We start from the raw sequence: 26067 nt of genomic DNA, 5'->3' as shown, positions 1-26067 counted from the left end.
AAGTCGCGCATGTTGTTGGAGTACCTCGTTTCTGTGCCTCTGGCAGTAAGAGTACCTCCCGCAGAAACGTGCAGCTCTGTACGTCCATTGAGTATGATGTCTTCCCATATCAGTATTCCATTTCGACCAAACTGATCCCTTTCCACGATATTCCTTGGATTAAATCGTGATCGAGGTTCTCTCCAGATGAATGTGCGACTGGAATCATTTTGCAAACCGAATCTGAACTGATCTGTGAAAGAGCACGTTCCTCCGTTCGTTCAGGATTCAGATTCGATAATGCTGACTCCACTGCAAGCGGGCCCTTCTGTGCACTGGATGAAGCGGGACACACATAGAGACCAACTGTACACAGTTTGGCGAGAGAAACTCTAACTCCTGAGGTGGCTGCAAGCTTTGAGGACAGTTGTCTTGCAGGCATCGTCCGGTTTCGTCGTGCAGTTAAAGCCAGATATCGGCCCTGTTGTGGTGTTGCTACTCGTTGACAACCTTGTTCTGGCCTACCGTGAACATCTACTGTGTCTTGGAACCGTCTCCAAAGCCTGGAAATGACTGTGGCACAGTCAACGCTGCCGTGACTTCAGTCTGTGTTTGACCTGCTTTCAGGCGTCCGATGACTCTTCGCTGACGTCTTTGTGTCATGTTCTTACTGTACATTGAACACTTTACCAAGAGATTGTCCTCCAATCACAATGAGCGTTCGATACAGAATGAGGCACTCTTGTTCTGATATATTGTGTTTTGTTTACCTTTCAATCATGGGCCTATTTGACACTAGCAGTACTGTTGCCTATGCGCGTATGGTGAGTTACACTCCTTGATGATTATTTATGGTCTCCCCCTTCAATTTTTCTACTTTTTGGACACTACCGTATTATGGTAAAGGAGTTATGACGTCGCCTGTGACTTTCTCATTCAACATTCTCTGGAGCTCTAGGCAGTGTCAATATGGCAGAAATGTTCTTCTTGTCATCCTCATTTTATCTTTTCCCATCAACAGCCTATTGAAATGGGTAAATTTGGATGATCCTTTTCTGCTTTTATTTGACTCCAATACTTGGAAATAACTCTTTCTGATAAAAAGTGTGAGGGGAACTTTGGTTGGAGCAAGATGTAAGCCTTGAACATCCCTTTTCGCGAACAGATACCATCGTAATTTGCCGAAATATTTGATTTTGATGTCATGCAAAATCCTGTCATGATATTCGGGTATAAGACACCAAAATATCAACCTCACGTCCACTAAGTACACTGGACTGAATTTTGCAGACTAACATTGCTCTGGCGTCTAGGGCCTCCCCGATGGCACAGTTGTATCGTCGTCGCCTTGTGATCAAAGGGTCCAGAGTTCGTTACCCGGTGGAGGCACATACAGCGGTTCAGATCCAACTTTCAATTGTAGGTTGAATGGAGAAAGAAGAAAATGAGGATGGCAAAAAGATCTTGTCATATTCACACTACCTAGAACTACAGAGAAGATGGTTGCGGAAAGAGGATATTTTCGGGAGCATATGCCGGGATCAGTCCCTGCGATGTCCTGAACTGTGTCTATGTAGTGCAGATGAAGAAAAGTGTGAAAACAAGGACTTACAGGACAGAGACTCAAATAAGAGTGACGAGACAATTGAATAAAGTGACTGTATTGATGACATGATATTTCCCAAATGACTACAACCACTCTCAATCGTGATATCAGGTGAGCTGCTTACAATTCAAAAGACAATGCGGAATTCACAGGCGATGTTATTACTCCTTTACTGCAATATTTATAATAATAGTAATGCTAATGGTAATAATAATAATTACTCCCTCTGTCCCATAATTATAGTCAGGTATGCCAAAATGGTAGTACAGGAATGACAGACGAAGAGGCAGATGGAAAGCACAATTTGTACTGATCCTTGAGTAATAAAGTTGTATGACTCATTCCCGTGTTTCATGTTCTTCTGTATACACCAATGTCACAGTTTGAATATCGGACAATTATTATGACACAACAAACAAAAATGTACCGGACAATAATTATGGGACAGAGGGAGTAATATTTTCCACTTATTTATTAATGAAAATGAATCTGGAAAAATCTGATAAACGAACTCTAAATCAGGTTATGGACAGTATATCATGTGCAGAACCTCCAAGGCGGCCATCTTGGATTTGGGAAGCTATGTATGGTCTCTGACACATTATTCAGCAAAACACCTATAGTAATACATGATCGCATGCCTCCAAATGAAAGCATCCTCCATACACATGTCTTCCCTTTGTGTAAAAACCCAGCATACTTACAAATGGTCAAAATTACTCCTAAAGGAGTTAGGGAGATAGAGTCGTTTTTGTTTGTTAATGTCTTCAGAGGCAGCCATCTTGGATGTATGATGTTACACAGGCAATACGCCACAATAGTAGACATCAACGAAATATCACAGGTAGTAATTTTCCCCCTTTATATGCCAGAATGTCAAGTAAAGTGTAAAATATGCATAGAATCCTTGCAGAAAAGGGCACGAAATAGTTTCACTAGACATATCTCTATAACAGTGCAAGATATGAAAAAACTGTAGGAAGCAATTTTTTTCCTTTTTCAATTCGGAATAAAACATGTATGTATAATTGTTGTTTCAAAACCACTATTAAAGGAGTTATGATGGATTTTAGTAGTTAGTGCATGAAGCGGTAGCCATCTTGGATTTATGACGTCACACAGGCCTTCTGCCACAATTGAGAGCAAAACACGTGGTAGTACGTTACTGTGCATCACACTAGCAACATATTACCGGTAGTCATATATTCCCTTAATTCAGAAACCCACGGGATTACAAATGCCCCTGGACTAGTAGACACAAAACTACAATACATAACACCGACAATGAAATCTGTATATACAACGTTGGAAATTTTCGGCAGTGGCATCATTGATAAGTTTTATTTTATTTCGCTTTTCTGCTACTTTTATGCTAATCGCCAAGATGGGAATGAAATACGTAGATGAAAGGACAATCACAAACATACAAACACAGCACAAACCCCCCACTGAGGATAAAACGTATATATACTTATTACAACTGTAAGAACTTACTTTGAAAATGTGAAACTGTAAGATTATATATTATATATGAGGTGACAGTAACAATATCAACAATGTTCACATGTAGCAAAAATTAGAATGAGTAGAAGAACTAATTTAAATTTCATTTTTTTGTGTATGTGAACTGTATATTAGTACACAAATGTGCAACATGCAGCACACAAATTTCATCTCTTAAAGCTGTGAACCAAATGTGCCCTTGTGGAAAATGTACGCTTATGTTGGAAATCCAAATGCGTTCTCAATGTGATACAATTTTGTGGTGGCCATATTGTGATACGAGTAGTACCCACTATCTAGCCGTACAGACGAGCACATGGCGCTACGACGCCAGGGGTTCCGGGTTCGAATCCTGGCCTGGGCATGGATGTTTGTGAGTGTTCATTCATCAATTTCATCATATCATCACTCATCCTCATCTTCGCAAATTAGCCAAAAGTGGCACAAGAAGCGAAGTAGAATAAAGCAATTCAATCAATCAATCTTGTTTAGAGACAGCTTTAGTTACTTGTAGATAACACTGTCAGCAGTGACTGTTATGGCGTCACGTATTGTCTGCTGTGTAAAATACACTAACAGCACTAAACCTAATCTGCCTAACCTATTCACGTGTGTATTTCTGCTATGAGGTAGATGCACACGTGAGTATTCAGGTTTGGAGCTGTTAGCATATATCTTCAAGCTGCTGTAGCTGTCGCTAGCCTCTCGTAGCCTTCGGTGTTTTGATTTCGTGTTGCATTAAATCTTTCAAAGCTGTAATTCTGAAGGGCGCAACGGAATTACATTTGATTCGGTGAAGTTTATATTCAGATTAGTCTACTAGAAGATGTACTAGATTAGAAGATATAGAATATAACTTACTCAAACAACACGAAAGCTAGATTGTTCCCGAAAGCATTATTGCGGCTGACCTTCCACTTTCTGTCCTTCATGTGACTGTAGTTATCATGTAGCAATGGCGGCGAGTCTTTGTAAAGTCCTAAATGAGCCAGCATTTTGAGGAGAGCACCTGAATGTGTGAAGTAGAATATCCCTTTCGGCTGGTTCTCCTCGCCATTAATCACCATCCTGAAAAAAACAAAAAAGAAAAACACGTAATGATGCCTATTTATGCATAATGTATGCATAATCTACTGCTATGCAAAAATCACTACCATTAATGCTATTTATATGCTGACATAATAAAATAAAGAGAATGCTTCGCATTTCTAAATTAATTTCCAAAGGTGAAAAAAAAATTAACCTCTGAGAATATATTTCCCACCATACTTACTTTTTTAAATCTTCTACATAAATAGTTTTCAGTAATATAACTTAATTTGAAGGTCGCAAGGTGATAATTTTACCATTGTGTGCACTGGCGTACGCAGGGTGGAGCTGATGGGGCTACAGACGCTCCAGAATTTTGAGAAAACAAAAAGTTTCAAATGAAAGCAGGAAAGAACGGGGGAAAGCCAAACTGTTAAATGGAAACTACCGTTCTTCGTCTTTAAACAACTTTTAAAACGAAGGTTAACAATTATAATTACGACATATTTTCTAGTGTATCCCGTCCCTACTGAGAACGCAACTACGTGATACCCACTTTTACTGTGTCAAATCTTAATGACAAACAAGTCGTCCTGGAAATGAAGCTAAGTTACACCAGTATGTTACGTTTTTTCTGCAGCTTTTATTAAGTACACTTTGTTGCTATTGTTATTGTAATGACACTAAGTAGGTAGGTCATAACGCTCAAAAAAGTATCTCCCTCTGCTTTTATGTACAACTGAATACTGAATAAAGTCATAGGCTTACCTGAAGTGCGCAACTAAATTCACAAAAGCCGGACAGGCTTGTCTGTGATTAATGTCAAATCCATACCCGTCGATGTAATAATAATCCAAATCCTCGCTGTATTCTATCACCTGAAAAACACATAAAAGGTGTACTACTATTAATTTTACCGAAGAGTTCACGTTATAAAAGTTTCTTCCGTGTTATTTTTTTATTTTTTCCTGGTAAAAAAATGTATAACATACTAAACACAGCGTGAGCTTTTTCTTTGCATATTGAATATATTGTAGAAAAAAGGTAATATCTAAATAAACAAAGAATGTCTATAAAATTATATTTTTGAAATGAATAACATGAGTTTCCTGCACCTTTGCTTATTTTTATATACAACGTCCGTCATTTTAACAATACGAAAATAATATATATATATATATATATATAACATAACCCTACAGCTCTACAGCACCTTGGCGGGCCTTGGCTTACCTACCGACTGCTGGTCTCCCTCCCACACTGTTCCGCCGTCACCTGTTATAGCGTGGAGGTCTTAGACCAGTATTGGGGTGACGGGTGATCAGCCCGACGAACCCCCAGCCGTTGTTGTAGGGTTCTTGACCGGGTTACGCTCACTCACTCGGAGCTTCCCAATTTCCTCACGATGGTGGGTTGCCACCGGCCCTATACGTAGGCCGAATAAATTCCGACCAGAGCCGGATTCGAACCTACGCCGTCCCGCAGCGAACGATCTCAAGACGAGTGAACGCCTTAACCCGCTCGACTACGGAGGAGGACACACACACACACACACACACACACACACACACACACACACACACACACCATGGTTTGTAAGTGTGAAAATTTGGGGAACATGACAAATTTCCGCCTTTTGGGAACTCTCTTATTTTGAGGGTTTTTAAGATTTCTGGACTCCCATGGGATTCAGAAATGACACTAGATGGTGAGAATGAGCTGAAAAAGTTAAATTTTCATCAAAATCAATAACCTGAATTTTCCCCCTATTTCGGGGAACTAACCTGGAACATATGCGCATTTCGGGAAACTCTGAATGTGTGTGAAAATGTTATCCGCCAAACGGGGATATTAAACCTATTTGGGGAACTTTGTGTAATTTGAAGATGCACACAAGTTCCTCACATCACATAAAGGTCCCCATTAAGATGATGTAAAGCAACGTCGTGCACACAGCAGTCTATGTATGAAATTCGTCCAGAATTTGTATTTTAGGAAGTGAAAATAGTTTTAGGAGTGTATATAAGTAAATTTTATGCCAATGTAGCAAGTCAGTAACAAAGAGAATCGAGTATGAGAGCTGGCACTCAGCCCCTAATGTGAAAATCGTACGTCGCCTCTGGTCCCCAAAATGAAACCCACGAACTAACGCAGCTCTCTACTGTTAACAAGTGAAGGAAGCATTGCGCGTAAGTAACCGCCGATGTTGCTCGCGTCGGTGGAACGCCGAAATTTGTTCTGCTCCGTGCTTGGCGTGGTGTTTGGATGTTTTTTTGACTGTAAATTTTTTTAGGCGATTAGCAACAATTGAAGTGCAATTAAAAGCACACCACGCCTCGTAGATATAATTTACGAGTTCGTCTGATTTATTCTTATTTTATTAACATAAACAGTTCAGAACTGGTATTCTTAAATAAATATATTGGCGCGTAATGTGCGTGAATTTGGTGTGAAGAAGCAGGCTTGTTGAATATACGTGTGTGTTGGGTCTCTCTTATCGCACAACAGTAGAGCAATTTTGTGTTCTGACGTCAGACGAGGGATGACTATGTTGTTAGGTTAGATCAATTAGATTTGGTTCTATTAGTTTAAATACACTAAAAAATATTATTTATGCTAAGATAACCAAACATAGCTAGCTTAACCTAACAACCTAGGTATTTGGCTTAACAATAACAGCATTCTAAGGTTACGTCATAAACCAAGGATGCTCTACTGTTGTGCGACAAGGGAAACAAACCCGGATGTATGTGTATGTGGATATAATCTGCCAAACGGGGACATTGTAATTTAGAAATGCACACAAGTTCCCCACTTAACATGAAGATTACGTTTGAGTGAATTTAAGTCAGTGTACACACACACACAACAATAATCGAATTTATGCGGAGTATCACATGAATGATTTGAGCATTTGAATTGCATCATTTCCTCTGAATTAAAAACCAAGCAGCAGACACAAATCCAGGAATGTGTGATTTAAACTGCTAAATGAGGATTTTTATTGTAACGAGTGAATTCTGGTTGTTCAACGTCAGTTTCATGGGCCCATTTTAAGGTCTTACACGACGGGAACGCGGAAATTAGTGAAATGAAATATAACTGCCGAATAAAAACCCATTTTATTTTATTTAACGAGAATTAAGTATTAAGCTGAATTAAAAAATTTTGGATAATTATAATCTGTCCAATGCAAGTGCCAAATATGAAAAGATTGGCTGATTGATTTTCTTTATTTTTCTTCGCTTCTTGTGCCTTTTGGCTAATTTCCGAAAATGGGAATGGGTTATGATATGATAAAATTGATGAGTGGATACTTACAAACATCCATGTCCAGACAGGATTCGAATCCGGGACCCTAGATACTCAGTGGCGGCGATTGGGTCCAAAACTAGAGGAGGCATAGGTTCAAAACTGGGGGATGGAGGCACTTTCTTTCTCTCTAGATAAGGTTTATCATAGTGCGGGGGCAAAAGTCGCAAAAAGTACGGGGAAGGAAACTGCCCCCTAATCGTCGTCACTGCTTGAAAAGATGCTAAAATTTGGAAGTGGCTATCAAAATTAAAAATTAGTCCCTTTTCTAAAATTCCTGCACACCGTACCTGATAGTAATGTGCACATTGTTATACACTTCTCGATAATATATATATATATATATATATATATATATATATATATATATATATATATATATATATATATATATATATAATACGTTGATACCCAGGGGCGGTACTAGGGAATTTTCTACCGCACCTCCATCAGCACTCCCTTTTCAAAAATTATTTTCAACCTAATGAAATGTTATGCTACTGAAACTTTGAGTTTACAATGTTAGGTATTGCATTAATACCTCAATTACATATGGTATTTAACAGGCAATCTATTGGTCCTGAAAGAAGAATCCTGTAGTGGTCGCGATCTATGCAAATATCAGCGGCTGTTGTCTCTCATCACCATGGTTTTTAAGAATTTTATTTTTACTTTTGTTTATTCCTGCGGCGTTTTCGATAACTGCCTACAGCTCAGAATGAGTTGATTCACGTTTTAATCTTTTTAGCGTGTTTTTGATAAAAGAGTTTTATTTTCAGCCTACTTATTCTTCCTCTACTCTCAAAATCACACTGCAGCAACAAAACATTTTTGTTGCTTCAGTAAATCACCAGCTTATACCAGGGAAATTAACGGGAGTTGTATCGAGCGTGTTTATTATTTTTCGTTATCGTTAATGCGCACTTCTATGTAAGATAAGATAAAATTTATTTCATCCATGAATCACTTATTTGCGTATACAGGCAGTGATATCGGACATGTCAGTTTGTTGGATCAACATACAAGTAAATGTCGGTCACTTTCTTGACATGCTATTCTGAGGATTCATGATCCTTGTCAAGTATTTACTACATATTCCATTTTTTTAAATAAAGAACCTGATATCTCACAATGACCATTGTCCAAATTTGATGATACCAATCACATTTCTTATTTGTATTTTTGTTATATAGCTTTGCCTCGCTGCATCTGTATGCTAATTGTGTCAATAAGGATGAATTATGATAGATAAAATTGGTAAATTGACGCTCGTAAAGACACGACACCGAACCTTACACTACCAGTAGCTACATTGGGCTTTATTGTATATCATTCACTAACACACATTTTACTTTAATTTAATAAGAATTTATGGAACTCAGTTTCATTAAAAATACGTACAATTTAACCTGTTGTTTCATTCATTTCGAGAAGTTTTCAATTTTCATAATGGACAAATATGTTACGAAAGCACAAACGTAGACATAAATATTATCATATGTAGACGGCAATGTTTTAATAAATAAGGTGAGTAGTCACAATCACATATTCTAATACAGAGAAGGTAATATGCTTAAAGACTATGCGATTTAGATTTAAAATTTCGCCTTTTATGTTGGCATTTTCATCATCTCAATTTCTCTGTAAAGCGCATAAAAATCTGTGTTTCCAGATGACAGTTCGACTCAGTACAATTGATTCAATATACTGCAACACTCTGCGTAACAACAGTTGTTTTCATTCAATATAATGGGTATGTACGGAATGCCTTTGGACACCACGGTTCTGAACTGGCGGGTAATGTGCGTGCCTTTGTTGTTGTGCAAAGAGAAAGAGAGGGGCGCGTGCAGTATTGTTAACATCACGTGACGGAAAACAGCTGAGCGGCTGGCGCGGGAAGAGCTTTCGTCTCTCGCTCTGTTCGTACACACATTCGTACACACAAATGGCATTTGTGCTGCCACCTGGAATGCATTTCTGGAACTAATTCACACACCGTTGGACACACTGTTTTTGATGAATTTACGACATTCGGGGTAGTTCTCAGAGTGAGCTGAAAATTGAACCAGAGCATTATTTCATCATTTTCTAACGATTTTTGGGTCAAATCCTTCCGGGGACCTGAGGCAAGTTCCTCAGTGTGAATTTGGTTCCCCGAATTGTGAGTGTGTAGTTTAATTTTGTTCCCCGAAATCGGAAATCTGCCAACGCACACACACACACACACACACACACACACACACACACACACACACACACACACACACACACACACACACATATATATATATATATATATATATATATATATAATCGTTTAGATTAGATTCATACAGGTGGAATTTAATCCCTCCGGATAAAAACAGACACCACTCCAGCCTATAGGACTAAGACTAACATTTACAGTAACCAACGTATTTATCTTAAAAACACGAGCTGCCTATTACAATTATTGGGGTTCCTCATTATCACACCTACCTCAAAATCCTCTTTTGAAAATACGGCGCACCACGGTGAAACTTGCCTCCTGTTGCAAGCGGTCTCGAACGAGCATGTCATGTACATCAAGTGTATAATATCTGTAAACAGAATAATAACTTGAAACAATTTGGGCTACAGGACGGATCATCGACTTAGGTATAATTACTTAGAGTATGTGTAGTAGAGTAGCCTATGTACTGTGCCGCTTGTAATAAAATGCATCAAAAGATCAAGCTTTTCAAAGATTTACATTTTGCGAAATCAAATTCTTTGACTTTTACAGATTTTCAAATAAATTTCCAATTCTTTATATTAGCATATGTTCAGTTTTCGTTACGTGTGAAGAGGAAATGAACATGTACACACACGCACAACTAAAGAGCCAATACAGATATTGTGAAAATAATCACAACTGCCATTCACCCTTTCCTCCGTTTTAAAAAGATTCTAGCGTCGTTGATATTCAGAATATTTTGATGAAATGTTGCGGTGGCATTTAAGGTGGCCACCCCTACCTGCGCCGTCCCCAAATTTGTAGGCACGATGCGAAATTCTGGCGGGACAGGTGAAATTCCCCTCACAAATAGTCTTGGCCTCAAAAATCCTCCCACCTAAGATTTATGGTGAGGGAGAATTTTTTGTTAAGAAAACAAAAGATGAACGATTAGTTTTGACTTCAAATATACTTTAGAAAGGATAATATCGAAAACACTCACTCTCCCTTTCAAACAGTGGCGTGCCCAAGGGGGGTTGTTGGGGGTTACAATCCCCCCCTTTGGCCCAGAATTCCCTCAAAAAGTCAAAGGCAGGAAAAGATGGCAAAATGAGGACCGACTACTAACAAAAGTACACGTAACCCCGCCCCCTTTTTGAAAATCCTGGGCACGGCGCTGCTTTCAAGAGATCATTAACAAATAACAAATATACACCAATAGCCATATGCACAATAAAAGTAAAACAAGAATGCAAGTCAAATATAAGTATGAAATCTAATTGATTTATATTTGTAGAAAGCAAAAACTAAACAAAACTATTTCATTTCAAATATTACATAATAAAACAATTTCAACTATTTGTAATTTATTGACATTTTTAACCAGTTTAAAGGGATTCGTTTGCTACTTCTGATAGTACCCCTCCCCCAGCTGTGTCATTGTTACCATGTTAAACCACAGAGAAAGGTAAATTTACTTTCCCTGTGGTTAAACCATAGAATTCCCCCCCCCAGCTAACATTTTCTATTCTAAGTAAGAGGCGTCGCCTGAAGGGGGTTCACAGAGCACACGAACCCCCAACTGAAAACGGAAAATTTTCAATTTGTTTTCTTTTCTGCACAATAAAACACTACATTCCAATATACTTAATTTACAAAGCAGTTTTTTTTCGTTCATAAAGTCTTCACAATGCTTCAAATTTCCCAATTTCTCCCGATTGTTGACAAGAAAAGCTCACCAGGTTAGGCAGCGAGAAACCGGAACACATCTGGCGCAGTGAACTCCCTCTGCTGTATTCTTCCCGTGTTCTAGCTCTTCCACCGAAGGAGCCGAGAGAAACCAAGGGGGAAAACTGGAAATCGGAGCACGTGCGCCTTCCGAAAGAACACTGTCAACAGATGGCAGTAATTGTTCGGAGAATGCCGATTGGGGTGGAGGGACGAGGTATTTTATTTTTCTGTTTGCATTGTTATAGTAATTCCTAAGACCTTCGATGTTTTAACATAATATATTTCTTTTCCAGCTAAATTTCACCAAAAATTAAGGCTGCAAACCCCCTAAACAACTCCATTGCAAATAGTTGTCGAGCACCCAAAACCTTGCTTGGCGAAGATTTACACTTACATCGATAGTTAAAATGTGCTGCTTAAACTTTTAGATAATGTAGATGAGTCAAAACGAAAGAAGATGAAGACAGCTGTTAGCAGAAAATAATATTTCTTGGTACACATACAAAACAAATGGATAATTACCAATTACATTTTTATGGAAAAGAAATTATGATTGTTATAAACTCCTACAAATAAGCTTTAAAACAATAATTTTTAAGTTTCGCGAGTTGCAATTCTCATCATGAAATTTCAGCATTACCAGAGACTAAGGAAGAATTCACACCGAAGAGAGACACGCGACATGCGACGCGTGTCGCTTGGAAGCGAACCCTCAGTAATCAATGGAACCTTTCGAACCGAAGAGACACGGCAAGATGCACGTGTCGCATGTCGCTTTTGTCTCTCGGACTGTGCCGTTTTCTCAATATCGTGCATCGTGTCCCTTCAGTTTATTGTTCGCGTTTAGATAAGAGCCCAACAACGTATTTGAAGCTCAAATTTGTTGATATAATAAAGTATCGATATGTACAATGTTTTAAAATTTAAACACAACGTTCTTTTCGCTTTATCAAGTTTTTTTATGCAGTTATAGACTGTAATTTGCCTTCAACATCGTGTAAAGAGGCTGTGTTTTCGCCATTTACGACGTGACTGTTTTTATTTGAAAAAGCCAGCATATGGAGGCACTTTAGTCCAAACTAGATGTCAACATGGTAAAGTAATCTAGTGTATTGTTTCTCAACCGCCGGGCCGCGACCCGATACCGTGCCCTCGTATCGTCTATACTGAGCTGCGAAAGGTTCTGCTGAAAATGGTTGACAACTATCATAATCCCAATATCATATTTGAGTTGTGAATTTTCGTTTTCTAAGTCCATTTTATGCACAAATATACTTATCAGGACTCGACCTACAGTTTAAAGTGGGACCAGCGCCACAATGTGCCTCTGACGGTTATCGAACCCGGCATCACTTAATTACAAGGAGACGACATTACCACTTCGTCATTCATATTTTTATATTTGTCAACAATTCTACACACGTAATCAAACTATTATTACTCTTTATGATTATGCTAGAACTTATTTATTTATATTTAATTTCATAGGTACATGTTAATTCATGCATAAAATCTTTATTACTGTAAAGGTATTTACGAGGAAAATTCTTGGGCTAAGGGCATTGACTTTAAAAAATACCGGGACATGGTTTCACGAAGATTTAGAACCATTTCTCTAGTGTTTAGGTATTCACTTTATCCAGGCTGGAAATTCTAGCGTATACAGTTTGATATCAGTGCATATTATATCTCAGTTTTCTTATGCACAACATGACTCTCCCGAGTTTCAATAACTTGCACAAATTTTACAATGCGATTTAGATGTAAGAATGCCTCTTGTTACGTTTTCTTCGGGTGACCAATAAACTGATTAATGCAACGGCATCATCATGCGAACCGCGCAGAGAAACAAGTATTGCTTGCTGCGTGTCGTGTGCATCTTCTCTCTTCGGCAGGGTTGGCAATTTTTTTTAAAGAAATAAAACAAACAGTTTTTTGGTTTTGAACATGTTTTAAATGTTTTAAACAAGAACCAAAAAAACATGTTTTAAACAAATAAAACGTTTAAAACATAATGTCAAGAAGACTTATTTTCTAATTGTAAGAATAAGGATTAATAAAGAATCTGTTAATCATTCTTAAAATACACATGTATTTTAGTCTTAAATCTCGCATGTAGGCTGTTCGAGAAGCTTCAACTTATCCACAGTTGCCAGACAGCCAGGTGTTTTAAACGTGACCCACGGGTATTTATACGATATGTTCCTTTGTTAATTCAATATACATTTTCAGCCACTGAACAAATTTCTGTACACAATAAACAGAATAACACGTATTGAATGAAAGGCATAGTTATAAAACACGCAAATAATCAGAAACTATCAAACACCAAGTATCAAAATGTGTTTTAAACAAGTCTAAAAAAAACATGTTTAAAACACGTTGTTTTAAACATTTGTGAAAAATCAAAGCCATGTGTTTTAAACGTTTAAAACAAGTTGTTTAAAACATTTTTGTTTTAAACATGCCAACCCTGCTCTTCGGTGTGAAACTCTCGTGTCGCATGTCGCGTGTCTCTTCGGTGTGAATTCTCCCTTACGAATGAAATATAGGGGAGCTCTGTGAAATTACAAATAGCTATTTTTAAAAAAAATCACATATTCGGCGGTATCATGATTAGCCAAAATGAGGGCGGGGGGTTAATTCTTAGGAGCAAGAAAAAGAACTTTCAAAACTAAAATAAAGAGAAAAGTAATTCTTTATTGGTTTCGTTTATTATACTTTGCTTTTCTGCCACTTTTGGCTTATCGCCAAGATGGGGATGAGTGATGATATGATGAAACTGATGAGGGGCAAAGAACATCCATGCCCTGGCCGGGATTCGAACCTCGGACCCCTAGCGTTGTAGAACGCTGTGATAACCACTCTGCCACGGAATTCGGAGAGGAGAAAAATAAAAAAAATGTATAATTCAAACTTGCAAAATAATTTTTGCATTGTCTAACTTTGGAATGTTTCCTTGTTTTTGAGGGAGTCTTCATGGGCCAAAGGGGGAAGGGGGGTGTTAAACGGACACGATAATTCGCAATAAATTAAAATTGGTCTGCTTTTTCGTAAAAAGTATTTTCGCTAAGCACTCTGGCGGAGTGTCAAGCACAATGCGTTACAAATACAAGGTCCCAGGTGCGTATCCTCGATAAAACATGCGCTATTATATTCGTACTTTTATATTGCTTTTCTTGTACATTTGGCAAAGGCACTCGAAGAAAAAAGAAGGGATCTTAGCTTCGATTCTTGGCTAAAATTTTGCAGTTTGTATCGCGATTAACCAATATCACTTACGTTCACTGTTCTCTTTTCTGCGATGGTGATCAGTAATTGATTTCTCTGTGTGTTTGTAGCCCCCTTGGTCTGGGGGAGGGAGTGTACATTTTCTCTGATTTTAGGCTGGCTGTGAACATCGCCACTGTTTCAAGCAACGATTATCCACCACTCTGCCCCTGTTGAAATTTTTCTGGCGTTGCTACAGACAAAGTACTGTGCAAATTAATGCGGATAACGCCCAAGATGAAACATCATTACTGGAATACAACCTCAATTCAAAGAACGAGAACTATAGTTTTGAACGCAAACTTTGAACATACGACGCTCCAATCACTACCGGTGTCTTGGCTTCTTGTTATAGTGGTTTCCGTAGTGTAGTGGTTATCACGTGCGCCTCACACGCGCAAGGTCCCCGGTTCGATCCCGGGCGGAAACACTATTTTTTTCCTTTTTTCGTCCAGCTCCAGTATGGGTTTTCTTGCTAACGTTTTGTACAAAACCACTGTTCCACCTCCGCAGTGATGCGGCTCAAATTGTTAATTTCGCACTTATCAAAAGCCACTATAGGCATTAAGCCTACAATATAGTACCACCCGATAAGGAAATCCCAACATATCACTGGAAGACAACAATAATACAAAAATCCGGCTCTGGTCGGAATTTATTCGGCCTACGTATAGGGCCGGTGGCAACCCACCATCGGGAGGAAATTGGGAAGCTCCGAGTGACTGAGCGTAACCCGGTCAAGAAGACCTACAACAACGGCCGGGGGTTCGTCGGGCTGATCACCCGTCACCCCAATACTGGTCTAAGACCTCCACGCTATAACAGGTGACGGAGGAACAGTGTGGGATGGAGACCAGCAGTCGGTAGGTAAGCCAAGGCCATGGGCTGTAGCGCTGTGGGGTTATGGTTATAGCTATATTATAATTAACGTGTGTAAGGATGATATAAGGGATCTACAGGGTGAGGCAAAAGTCCAGCACCACCCTTTTAATCTGTAAACGGCTTGACCTGGATACGGGTAATGGGGGCGAGGGCACACCAGTATGCATAATGGCGGCCATATTAAAAGCCTCCATTTTCGAATTACCTCCAGATTTTCAAATGGGAAGGGTGTCATGTGGCACGTCATTTAAAATGTGCGTTTTCTCAGAAATAAGAATATGCACTTAATTTTTCGCCAACTTTATTTGGTGAGGATATACAAAATAAAAAAAATAAAAACACTTGTATACTAATAAGGTATCCACATGCAATAATAGAGAAACACTATTTTTTCATGGTGTGGCGACCCACCATCATGAGGAAATTGGGGAGCAACGAGTGAGTAGCGTAACCCGGTCATAAAAATCTCCTACAACCGCTGACGTGCTGACTCCACGCCACCCCATTACCGGTTGAAGAATTCCACACCTCTAGGTAGAATTGTGGTAGGGAGACTGGCAGTCAGAACATAGTGAAGATAGGCCAAGGCCCTTACGGGCTGTAGAGCCACGGCTTATTATTATTACTATATTAATTTATTTACAGTCCACATCATGATTCTGACCAAAACTAAATACTAGCAGCGAACATTAATATAAATTATTTTCATTGGCCTTTTCAGCTCCCCGTGAACTCGACAAACGAATAAAACTTGAATTACCAAGTTGCAAAGATAAAATATTGGCTTAGTGAGACAGAAATCTTTGCAGTGTTGCAATAATGTTGAAATATATGTGTATTGTCAACATGTGAAGAACTACAAATGCTAGCAACATAAGTGTGCGCACGGGGGCAAGGGGGCAGTTGCCCCCAACCACAGACGTCCGCAGATTTTTCCAGGGAGGGGCAAGCAAAGTATTTTTTCTAGGAGGGTAAACGAGGCATATTGCCCGTATTATAGTGTTGATCATCGTGAGGAAATTTGGGAGCTCCGAGTGAGAGAACGTAATACGGTCGCGACGTCCTACGTACAACGGCTGGGGGTTTGTCGGGCCGACCACCCGTCCCCCTAATCTGGTTGCAGATCTCCACGCCCCCTGGTGGCCCGCGTGGGAGGGAGGCCAGTAGTCGGTAGGTAAGCCAGGGCCCAATATTGGGCTGTAGCGCTTTAGGGTTACTTTACTCAAAAAACACTACTTGAGTTTGAAATTATCACGTTCTTGCATCCCCATTATAATAATTAATGTAAATTACTGTGACTGAAATCAAATTATGTATGTGAAATATGTACTTTTAATTTGACATTCATTTCCGCGTGGAGGACGTGGCTTCCCTTGGGCCCCACCCTTCCGGACGTCCATGCCCCTTATACATCCAATCATAAATTTAATGTAGAGAAATCTTATCGCCGTTATTAAACGTCAGTGTACCTGAAGTATTTTCAAGCCGATGAAAGTTCCAAGCAACTACAGGGGTGGGGCATGGACGTCCGCAGGATTTTTTCCAGGGAGGGGTGAGCAAGGTATTTTTTTTCCAGGGGGGGAACGAGGAGCATATTTCTCCCATAATAATGTTGCACCCTCAAAAAAACAAAACTCCTTCACATTGACATTGAAGTTATCATGTTCCTGCAACAAGCTTCCAATAATTATCATAAATTACTGTGACTGAAATAAAATATGTGTGTGTAAAGTAAAGTAAAGTGCTCCCCTGTGCTATGCACCATGCCATGAAGGCGTATAGGAGGTGTTGGGTTAGGGGCCCACACTTTCTTGATCACGGTCGAAAGTGGGGGTGATGTGATCAGCACCACCCCCCTGACCGCCTTTACCCCTCCAGGTACCCACTTTATACGACGTTGGGTGGGCGCCGGAGTTGCTTGAACAGGTGGAAAAAATCCCGGTTCTCCCCCGCCGGGGATGGAAACCAGGTCTCTCGTATGGTAGTCAGACGCGCTAACGACTGAGATACCGCTGCGCGTGTGTAATATATAAATTCCCGGACGGCCACGGGGAAGGGAGTGCATTATTTCCTATGTAATTGAACTATCCCGCTTCGTTCTCTAGCAAATTTCTTGTTATTAAAACTCACATGCTTTATTCGTCAGTTATGCTTCCCCTATATTGCTGCATTTAATATACAGGGTAGACCATTTAAGTTGATAACTCGAAATATCTTTGTTTAATATTTGTATTCTTCTTACAAAAATAAACAACTGTTATAGAAAGGGTAGTTTCACAGATATTTGACAAGTACAAAGTGGTAACAGACTACTATTTCACAAGCATCGAAATTTTTATTCCATTCCAAAAACGTCACCTTGTAAGCAACGTGTTCGGTCGCCGGTGGAGACATTGCACAGTGGTTCGGATCCCGATAAGCCTACATGAGCAAAAAGTTGTCGTAAAACACAAGATTAATCCAAAATGTTTCACACATTTTAACAAATACGAAAGGTGCGCGTACAGATGACCAATAGAACGACGGCAGTACTTGGAGAATGACTGCACATGTTATTGGTTGATGATGTCATGTCACATGTTTGGAACCACTATAGGAAGATGAACTTTAATAGTGCACGTGATAAAGAGGTAGTGGTAATGTAATGTAGTGTAATGGTACATGTTGCATAAAAAGAATCTCATGGCATATAACAACCTTAATATATAAATGTATGATTTTATTAACATTTAAGGAGCTTTCAGACCGAAGTGACATGCAACAAGCGACACATATTGCTTGTCCCTTGCATGTTGCAAGGACTGGGTAGTTTTCTCAATAAAGTGCATCATGTCGCCTCGGCCTGTTGGTCGCCCATGCTTGGCGAATGCTTGCTTGTAGACTGAAGGGGCCCGTGTTGCTTGTTTGTCACTTCGGTGTGAAACCTCGCTGTCGCTTGTCACTTGCCACTTGTTGTTTCGGTCTGAAATTTCCCTTATAGGTATTTGAAGAATAAAAAACATTTAAATCATGCCTCTTAATACAATAGAATGATAGACGAGAGGCAAGATATGTGATGTATTCCAGTCAGTTTTATACAGTCATAACAGAAAAGGGACAAGTTTCAAGTGGAATAACTAGCTGTATTTCTTGATTGTTTACAGCATGGGCGCCGGGAGGGGGGGGGGGTCGAACGAGTCGGTGGACCCCTGGAAATTGACATTATTCATTTAACGATACAAGAAAGTCGAAAATTTGTTACTCCTATTGTTAAAAACAGAAATAAAGTTCATTTAGTTAGTATTCGAAGAGAATAATCAAAGTAAAAGCCACCATCATGAGGAAATTGGGGAGCTCCGAGTGAGTGAGCGTAATCCGGTCGAGACGACCTACTATAACGGCTGGGGATACGTCGGGCTGACCCCCCGACTATCCCAATACTGGTTGAAGATCTCCACGCTTAGAGGTGACGAGAGAAAGTGTGGGAGGGAGACCGGCAGTCGGTAGGTATGCCCAGGCCCTTCATGGGCTGGTGCGCAAAGGATTATTATTATTAAAAATGCATTGGAAGAAAATCTTTGAGTGAAAAATACACGAACAAGGTTATATTCTACCATTTCATCCAAATAACAAATGGTCCTACAGTTTTAAAAACTCTAAGAATTACAGTCGTACGTGAGAGGTCACACGACAAACTTTATGAAAAGAAAAATCCCCCTAACATTTAAAGCCTTTTTTTGAACAAGACGTGCAAAAGTTAATATCAAAATGTATTTCAGATACTAACTACATAAGAATGCAAAATAAATAATGGAAAATAGTTGTGCTGGTATTCATTCGTATGGTGGATCGTGTCTCCCCATTTTAATAATAATACTAATAATAATAATTTATTTCCAATAAAATTTATTTTTGTTACTTTATAATATTTATTATTGTATAATAACATTTATAACCGTGGCAATAATACCTATTATTTTTCTACTATTCAACTTCTTTAATTGGCCCGACCTTCCCTGCAAAAATTTCTGGCGACGCCCATGATTTACAGTGATATGTGGTAGCAACTGATTGTGGGTAATCTTTAATGCATCGTTCAACTCCCCATGCCTTTCCCTTTCGCACACACAGACGACACACACACAAATTGATAGATTGTATTGTTGTTTCAATAAAATTTGTCCCGAATATTGCAATTTCTTGGGGGGGGGGGGGAGGTGACAAACACGTGAAAAAGAATGTCGCTTATGAAATGTGCCTTTGACAAGACAATAAATACTGCGATTAGAAATGTATGTGAATTGATCTATCACTGCTAGACTCAATATAACCACAGACAGTGGTATAACTAAATGAACATCACCAATTGTTTACTGCAATCATCAGTCAGTTGTTTGTGAAATGCTCAGTGAAGTAACTGTGTTTTATACTCTCAAAGTGATGCTTTTAAAGTGAATTAATTGAAATGAATTGTTTTTAAATTGGTAAAAATGGTTGTTTAGTTTATTATGAATATTATATATTTTTATATTAAGACCTTTTGTTTGTATCCTATTCTAAAATGTAAACACAAATATACGCGTATCTACATTTTTCTATTTGCTTACCTGATATTAATTATACATTTTCATATTATTTGTAGTTCAAAAATTATAAAATAGATTAATATGAAGACTTGAAGATCAACCAGTCAGCTCATAGTTATGGTTTTAACACGGAAGTAAACAAATTTAGCAAATTTCACACACATTACAACACAAAAAAATAAATTTCCATAGGAACCCACTGCCGTCCCATTATGAAATTTTTGCACACAAATAGTCAATTGATGTCTTCAAAACACAATTTTTTTAAAAAAATTAAATGTATTTCTGAGATTTTCAAAAAAAACTTTTTCTCGAGTTTATGAAAAATTACAAAATTCAAGTAACACAAATTAAAGCTCATTAATCTCAAGGGCTGTCGCGCTGTGGGTTATTATTATTATAAAAGCAGAAGAAAATGACACCAATTTGAGCTCTTAGGTCAAATAGTTTTTGATCTATAGCTGTTTAAATATTTAAACATTTTGGGATTATTTTCTTTTTTGAGTCATTAATTCAAAACTATGAGCACAAAAAATCTGAAATTTGGCAGTTTTCGTCCTCTTCAGGTACTATGAATAAACAAAAAACCTTAAAAATCTGAATCCTAAAGGTTTTTTTAAAAATTATTATTGGTTGAATTTACATTGAGGTAGCCCTATATATCAATTTTCTTATTGGGGGTAGTGTGACTCCCTGCCCGCCCCTTTTTGGCGTTATCAATGATACAATTACCCCATACCAATAAAAATATTCTCCCTTGTTTTCTAGTAATTTCCTACTAAACTAAACCCACAGCGCTACAGCCCTTGGAGGGCCTTACACGGTCAATAGACTGCGAAATGAAAACTTTGTATTGCATCATCCTTTCGAAAGGTTAGAAAATACATATGGAGACATATTTCTTATACACATGATTGGTTAATTTATAAAAGCGTCCATACTCCCTGTGCATGCAGCGTTCAGCAGAGTGGCGCAGTGGAAGCGTGCTGGGCCCATAACCCAGAGGTCCGTGGATCGAAACCACGCTCTGCTAACGTCAACTTTTAGTCATGAAACCATTGTGGACCAAACTTGGGTAATATGTGGCTTATTAAAACGGTTTTTTTTTCTTAAGGCACCATCTCGATTTTCGAGTGTACCAGGCATACACAAAGGATTTCAAAAGGATTAGCGAAATTTAAAACTTCAGCATACAACGATTTCATGTGAATTTCAAAGTTCACAAATTTCACTGAATATATTATTACATTGTAAAAGCTGGGAGGGCACAAGAATATTTTGAGTGGGCAAGTAGCACTATGAACGTAGACTGTAAGCTTTCACACCGATGATAGAAAAAAAAAACAATGTTCTCACTGCTCAAGATTTTCTGGCACAGTTTCTCTCATTTATGCCGTTCGAATCTCTGTGTGATGGGAACAGTCACGATTTTGTTTCATGATAAATCTCTACCAGGTAATGGTAATGTAGGAAGAATACACACAATTCCTAATCAAATTTTACGCGGCAGATATCGTCACAGCGTTTCCTGATATATTCCAACTATTTTGAAGGCTCGATGTGATCGGCAGCCTCCGTGGCGCAATCGGCTAGCGCGTTCGGCTGTTAACCGAAAGGTTGGTGGTTCGAGCCCACCCGGGGGCGTTTCTTTTTTCACACAAACATTTTTTTGCTTACATATAGAACAGTGTGGGAGGGAGACCAGCAGTCGGTAGGTAAGCCAAGGCCCTCACGGGCTGTAGAGCTATGGGTTATTATTATATATTCGACACTCTTTATTTAAAAATGAAACCATATTTCGCCTGAAATAACCATACTCGCTTCTTACACGCTTTTACATCAATTTTTAAACTAGGAATAGTTCAGGACCACCATTAGGAAACACGAGGCCCTGTGCAAACTATATCCGCGAGGCTCTGAAAAATGAATATATATATATATATATATATATATATATATATATATATATATATATATATATATATATATATAAATATAATCCAATTCTCGGGGAAAAATACATTTGGAATTATTACATATTATGTTATGTATAAAAAAGGGGCCCGAGTTCAAATCCCAGCTTGCTTGTTTTCCGTGAGTGTCCCTTCATCAACGTCATCACTCATCTTCACGATTAGCCAAAAGTGACAGATAAGCGAAGTAAAATAAACCAAATCAATCAAACAATATCTATAACAGGCGCCGTAAACCACTTCTCTTGTTAACTTTTATGTTAGTTGAGGCCAATTTACAGTGTGACGCTTCTATTGAATTAAAAGTCCTTCACAGTGACACGGCTAATGTTTATGTTCATAAAGAAGTTCATAAACAGAATATGCGATCCTTGTCATCTGATAACTAACTTTGGACAGAAACTGCTTCCCAACGTTCCCATAGTGTTTTGGTGTTCCTCCCTATTGAAAAAGACTCTGTAAAAGGTACCTTCTTCCATAAGCAAGAATGAAAAAAACCTGTTTATTTAACAAATCCAAGTAGCCCTAAGCATTTAAGGTTCCGTTGATGGAAAATTGACTAACCAATCGTGTTCCACACAGCACGCCACACCATTAACTTACCAGCACTAACCATTCAGCTTTGATCTGTCGAAAATGAGTTATCAGATAAAAAGCATCGAATATTCTGTTTATGAACTTCCTTATGAACATAAACATTAGCCTTGTCACTGTGAAGGACTTTTAATTTAATGGAAGCGTCACACTGTAAATTGTTCGCGACAAACATTCATAATGCGCAGCTCTTCGTGGATGTATCCAATTAAAATCGTGTGCAATGGCATGTGAACTTCTCTCCCTAGACATCACTTTAATCTCGATGCATTACCGATGCGCTAAACAAATTTTAAGACATTTTTCTAACACCTCGAAAAGGAGCAAACTGGTACAAGAATTCAGTCATAACTTTTTACTGGTTAAAGATACGTCGAAAAAACCTTCGCCATTGCATTTCACGTGAAATTCTAGCCTGATTTCATATATCAAATCACCCCCTTCCCATTTAAATTTCTGAAGTTGAATTCAAGATGGCGACATCAAGATGGCCGCCGACCGCACGGGTGGCGTCAATGTGGTTCCCCCTTGGCCTGATAACGATTGGTCATCACCATTTCCATATTGCACGCTGCAGTGGCCTTGTACCGAGGGTGTTAAGTGACTTTTTGAGCCACCCTGTATAATAGCAGTAAATTTTGATAATCACTTCTGAGAATTTTAACACATTACTAGAACCCGGGTATTGCCCTAATTGTCTATTTTATTCCTATGATTCTATTCGTGCTCTTCCAGTCAGTGGCGTAGCGCAGTTCTCAGTAAAATATTGGGCCCCCTCAGTGGAAAAAATAAACATCGAGATGATGTCAGAGTGGGACAGACGCACAATAGTTAGCAACCCGCCCCCTCCCCAAGTTGTAAAATAAATTAACCCTTCCTTCCCATTTTTCGACATCGACTTAGGCTATATACGAGGGCCACTATTTATATTTTGAGCCTTGGCAACACTGATTGAAGTTAGGCGCGATTTGACGTTTGCACGGAATTGTCTGGCATTATTGACCATAACGTACTTCAAATGTTTTGTCAATAGCTTCATTTGTGTTGTTTATGTTGCCTTGGAGATTGCGCGACAACAATAAAATGGAATTAACTCGTGAACATATTCGTGCGATGATTTTTTACGATTTTCGACGTGGATTATCAAGACAAGAGTGCATCGATCAACTTACTTCCACATTTGGCGATGAAGCCCCATCCTTTGCCACTGTGAAACGTTGGTATAACTAATTTAATCGTGGCCGCCATTCGCTCACCGACGAGATTCGCGAAGGTCATCCAAAATCAGTTGTTGTTCAAGAAAACATTGATGCTGTGCAAAACCTAATACTGCAAGATCGTCATGTGACATACTGTGAGATTGAGGCAACCATAGGCATTAGTTTCACCAGCATATATAAAATATTACATGATCATTTAGCTGTGAGAAAGGTATGTTCTCGTTGGATCCCACACAATTTGACAAAAACTCAAAAAGATGCTCGCGTCAATTGGTGCAAACAAATGCTCAATAAATACAATTGTGGTGCTTCAAAAGATGTATATAAGCTTGTAACAGGTGACGAATCATGGATATATGCATATGAGCGGGAACGTAAACAGCAGTCGACTGTATGGGTGTTTCAAGATGAACCCAATCCAACAAAAGTTGTTCGCACTCGAAGCACATCGAAACAAATGGTCGCCTGTTTTTTCGGGAAAACTGGTCATGTGGCAACTGTGCCTTTAGAGGAACGTAGAACGGTCAACTCTGAATGGTACACAACAATTTGTTTGCCAGAGGTCTTCGGTCAAATACGGAAAACAAACAAACGCCGTCGGATCATTCTTCATCAAGACAATGCCAGCTGTCACACATCTCGTCTAACAACCGACTTTATGAACAGTCAAAAAATCGAATTGATGGGTCATCCGCCGTACAGTCCTGATTTGGCACCCAATGACTTCTTCTTGTTCCCGAATGTCAAGAATAAATTGCGTGGACAACGATTTTCGTCGGCGGAAGATGCCGTTGATGCGTTCAAAAACTATATTATGGAGGTGTCTCAAGAAGATTGGAAAAACTGCTTTGACAAATGGTTCAAACGAATGCAAAAGTGTATTGACCATAAAGGAGAATACTTCGAAAAACAATAAAGCAGTTTTCAATGCCAAATTCCTGTTTTTTCATTGTTAGGCTCAAAATATAAATAGTGACCCTCGTATCAGTTTAGTAGTTTGTCGAAACTAAATCAGGGTGGTCTGAATCTCTGATAAATAACTGGATGAAGAAATTAGAAATACGTATGTTCTTTTACTTCAACGCGGTGGCCCAGCCAGGATTCTTTTTTAAGGAGGGTGGAGGCTTCACAGAGCCAACTATTTTGTTCGTGATCCTTTGTAGTATTTTTTGTTCGAAGCGTTTTTTCTTTAATGTAGGTTACATACGTATAATACACACATATATAAAAATACTGTTTGGGTAAATTGTTTAAAGGATAGTAAACACTCCTTTTTTGAACTTAGAGGTGTATGGACCGTAGTGCGCGCGGAGCCGTCATTTTGTTTATTTGTGTGCAGATGGATGGAATCATTTTTAATTTTGCCACCAGAGGGCAATAGCATCGGTTACACAATGACGTAACAAGGAAACCTTGGTGCGAACTCGCAGCCCTTCAGACAGGGCATTTTGGATTCTGACCCAGGGAGAGGAAGTACTTTTTCCTCTAGACAGACACCTTAGGAAGGTGTCCGAGAAACCACGACATGGGAGGAGAAGGATACATTAGCGTACGCAGGATTTCGTCAAGGGGGGGTTTCTAAAACTTTCTCCAAATTCACATTACCTTTGATTTATTATACTTTAATTAAATAATAATAATCACAAATAATTAATAATACTTATAATTAATTAATTAGCTGAATTACTAGTAATAATACTACTAATACCACTACTACTATTATGTAGTAGAGATCTACATGAATATACCATTTATGAAAATAGAAAGAAATTACTTTCTAATCATTCAATTTTTATCAAATCCTGGGAGCATTTTTTTGTTTTTGTTTTTGTCTGGTCAACGAGGTGAGACATTTTAAATGTGAAGAAAATCCATACAACAAGAAAATATATTAAAATAAATTGAAATAATCAAAGTATGGAACTCATCCAAGAAGCTGCGGTGGTCTGGTCGGTAGAGCATCTGACAATCATGCGGGAGATCCGGATTCGATTCCCGAAATTGGTTGGAATTTTTCCGGCTTCTTTCCCGCATAAATGTCCCCGATAATTTACATCTGGATTGTCTCACTGTTCTTACAAACAAAACATTTTCCAATAGTTAAGCTTATTGTCTTTGAATAATTGTCTAGTCAACAAGGTGAGACATTTTAAAGAGAGACATGAAAGACATTCAAACGTGCTGCGGTAAATAATACAATGGGAAGGCA

At 38.7% G+C, this 26067-nt stretch overlaps 1 protein-coding gene and 3 non-coding genes across 6 annotated transcripts in view; 3 read left to right on the top strand and 1 right to left on the bottom strand.

Moving 5' to 3' along the window:
- The window catches only part of Mipp2 (Multiple inositol polyphosphate phosphatase 2), a 104662-nt gene that overhangs the window by 2849 nt on the left and 75746 nt on the right, over nucleotides 1–26067 (bottom strand). For all 3 annotated transcript variants that reach the window (XM_083135495.1, XM_083135496.1, XM_083135498.1), the window contains exons 7-9: nucleotides 9908–10008; nucleotides 4886–4995; nucleotides 3950–4156 (exon numbers count right to left, since the gene is read on the bottom strand). In XM_083135495.1, coding sequence (XP_082991621.1) covers nucleotides 3950–4156; nucleotides 4886–4995; nucleotides 9908–10008 — 418 coding nt within the window. The remainder of the gene's footprint in view (nucleotides 1–3949; nucleotides 4157–4885; nucleotides 4996–9907; nucleotides 10009–26067) is intronic.
- Nucleotides 14982–15054, top strand: TRNAV-CAC (transfer RNA valine (anticodon CAC)). Its single transcript has one exon. It is a non-coding gene; the product is annotated as a tRNA-Val (tRNA).
- Nucleotides 21033–21104, top strand: TRNAM-CAU (transfer RNA methionine (anticodon CAU)). The gene has a single exon. It is a non-coding gene; the product is annotated as a tRNA-Met (tRNA).
- TRNAN-GUU (transfer RNA asparagine (anticodon GUU)) lies at nucleotides 21642–21715 on the top strand. The gene has a single exon. It is a non-coding gene; the product is annotated as a tRNA-Asn (tRNA).

This window comes from Lepisma saccharinum, chromosome 14, assembly GCF_977018435.1.
Source record: "Lepisma saccharinum chromosome 14, izLepSacc3.1, whole genome shotgun sequence".
Lineage (NCBI taxonomy): Eukaryota > Metazoa > Arthropoda > Insecta > Zygentoma > Lepismatidae > Lepisma > Lepisma saccharinum.
Note: the sequence above shows the minus strand (reverse complement) of the source record. Positions and strands in the feature narration are given on the sequence as shown.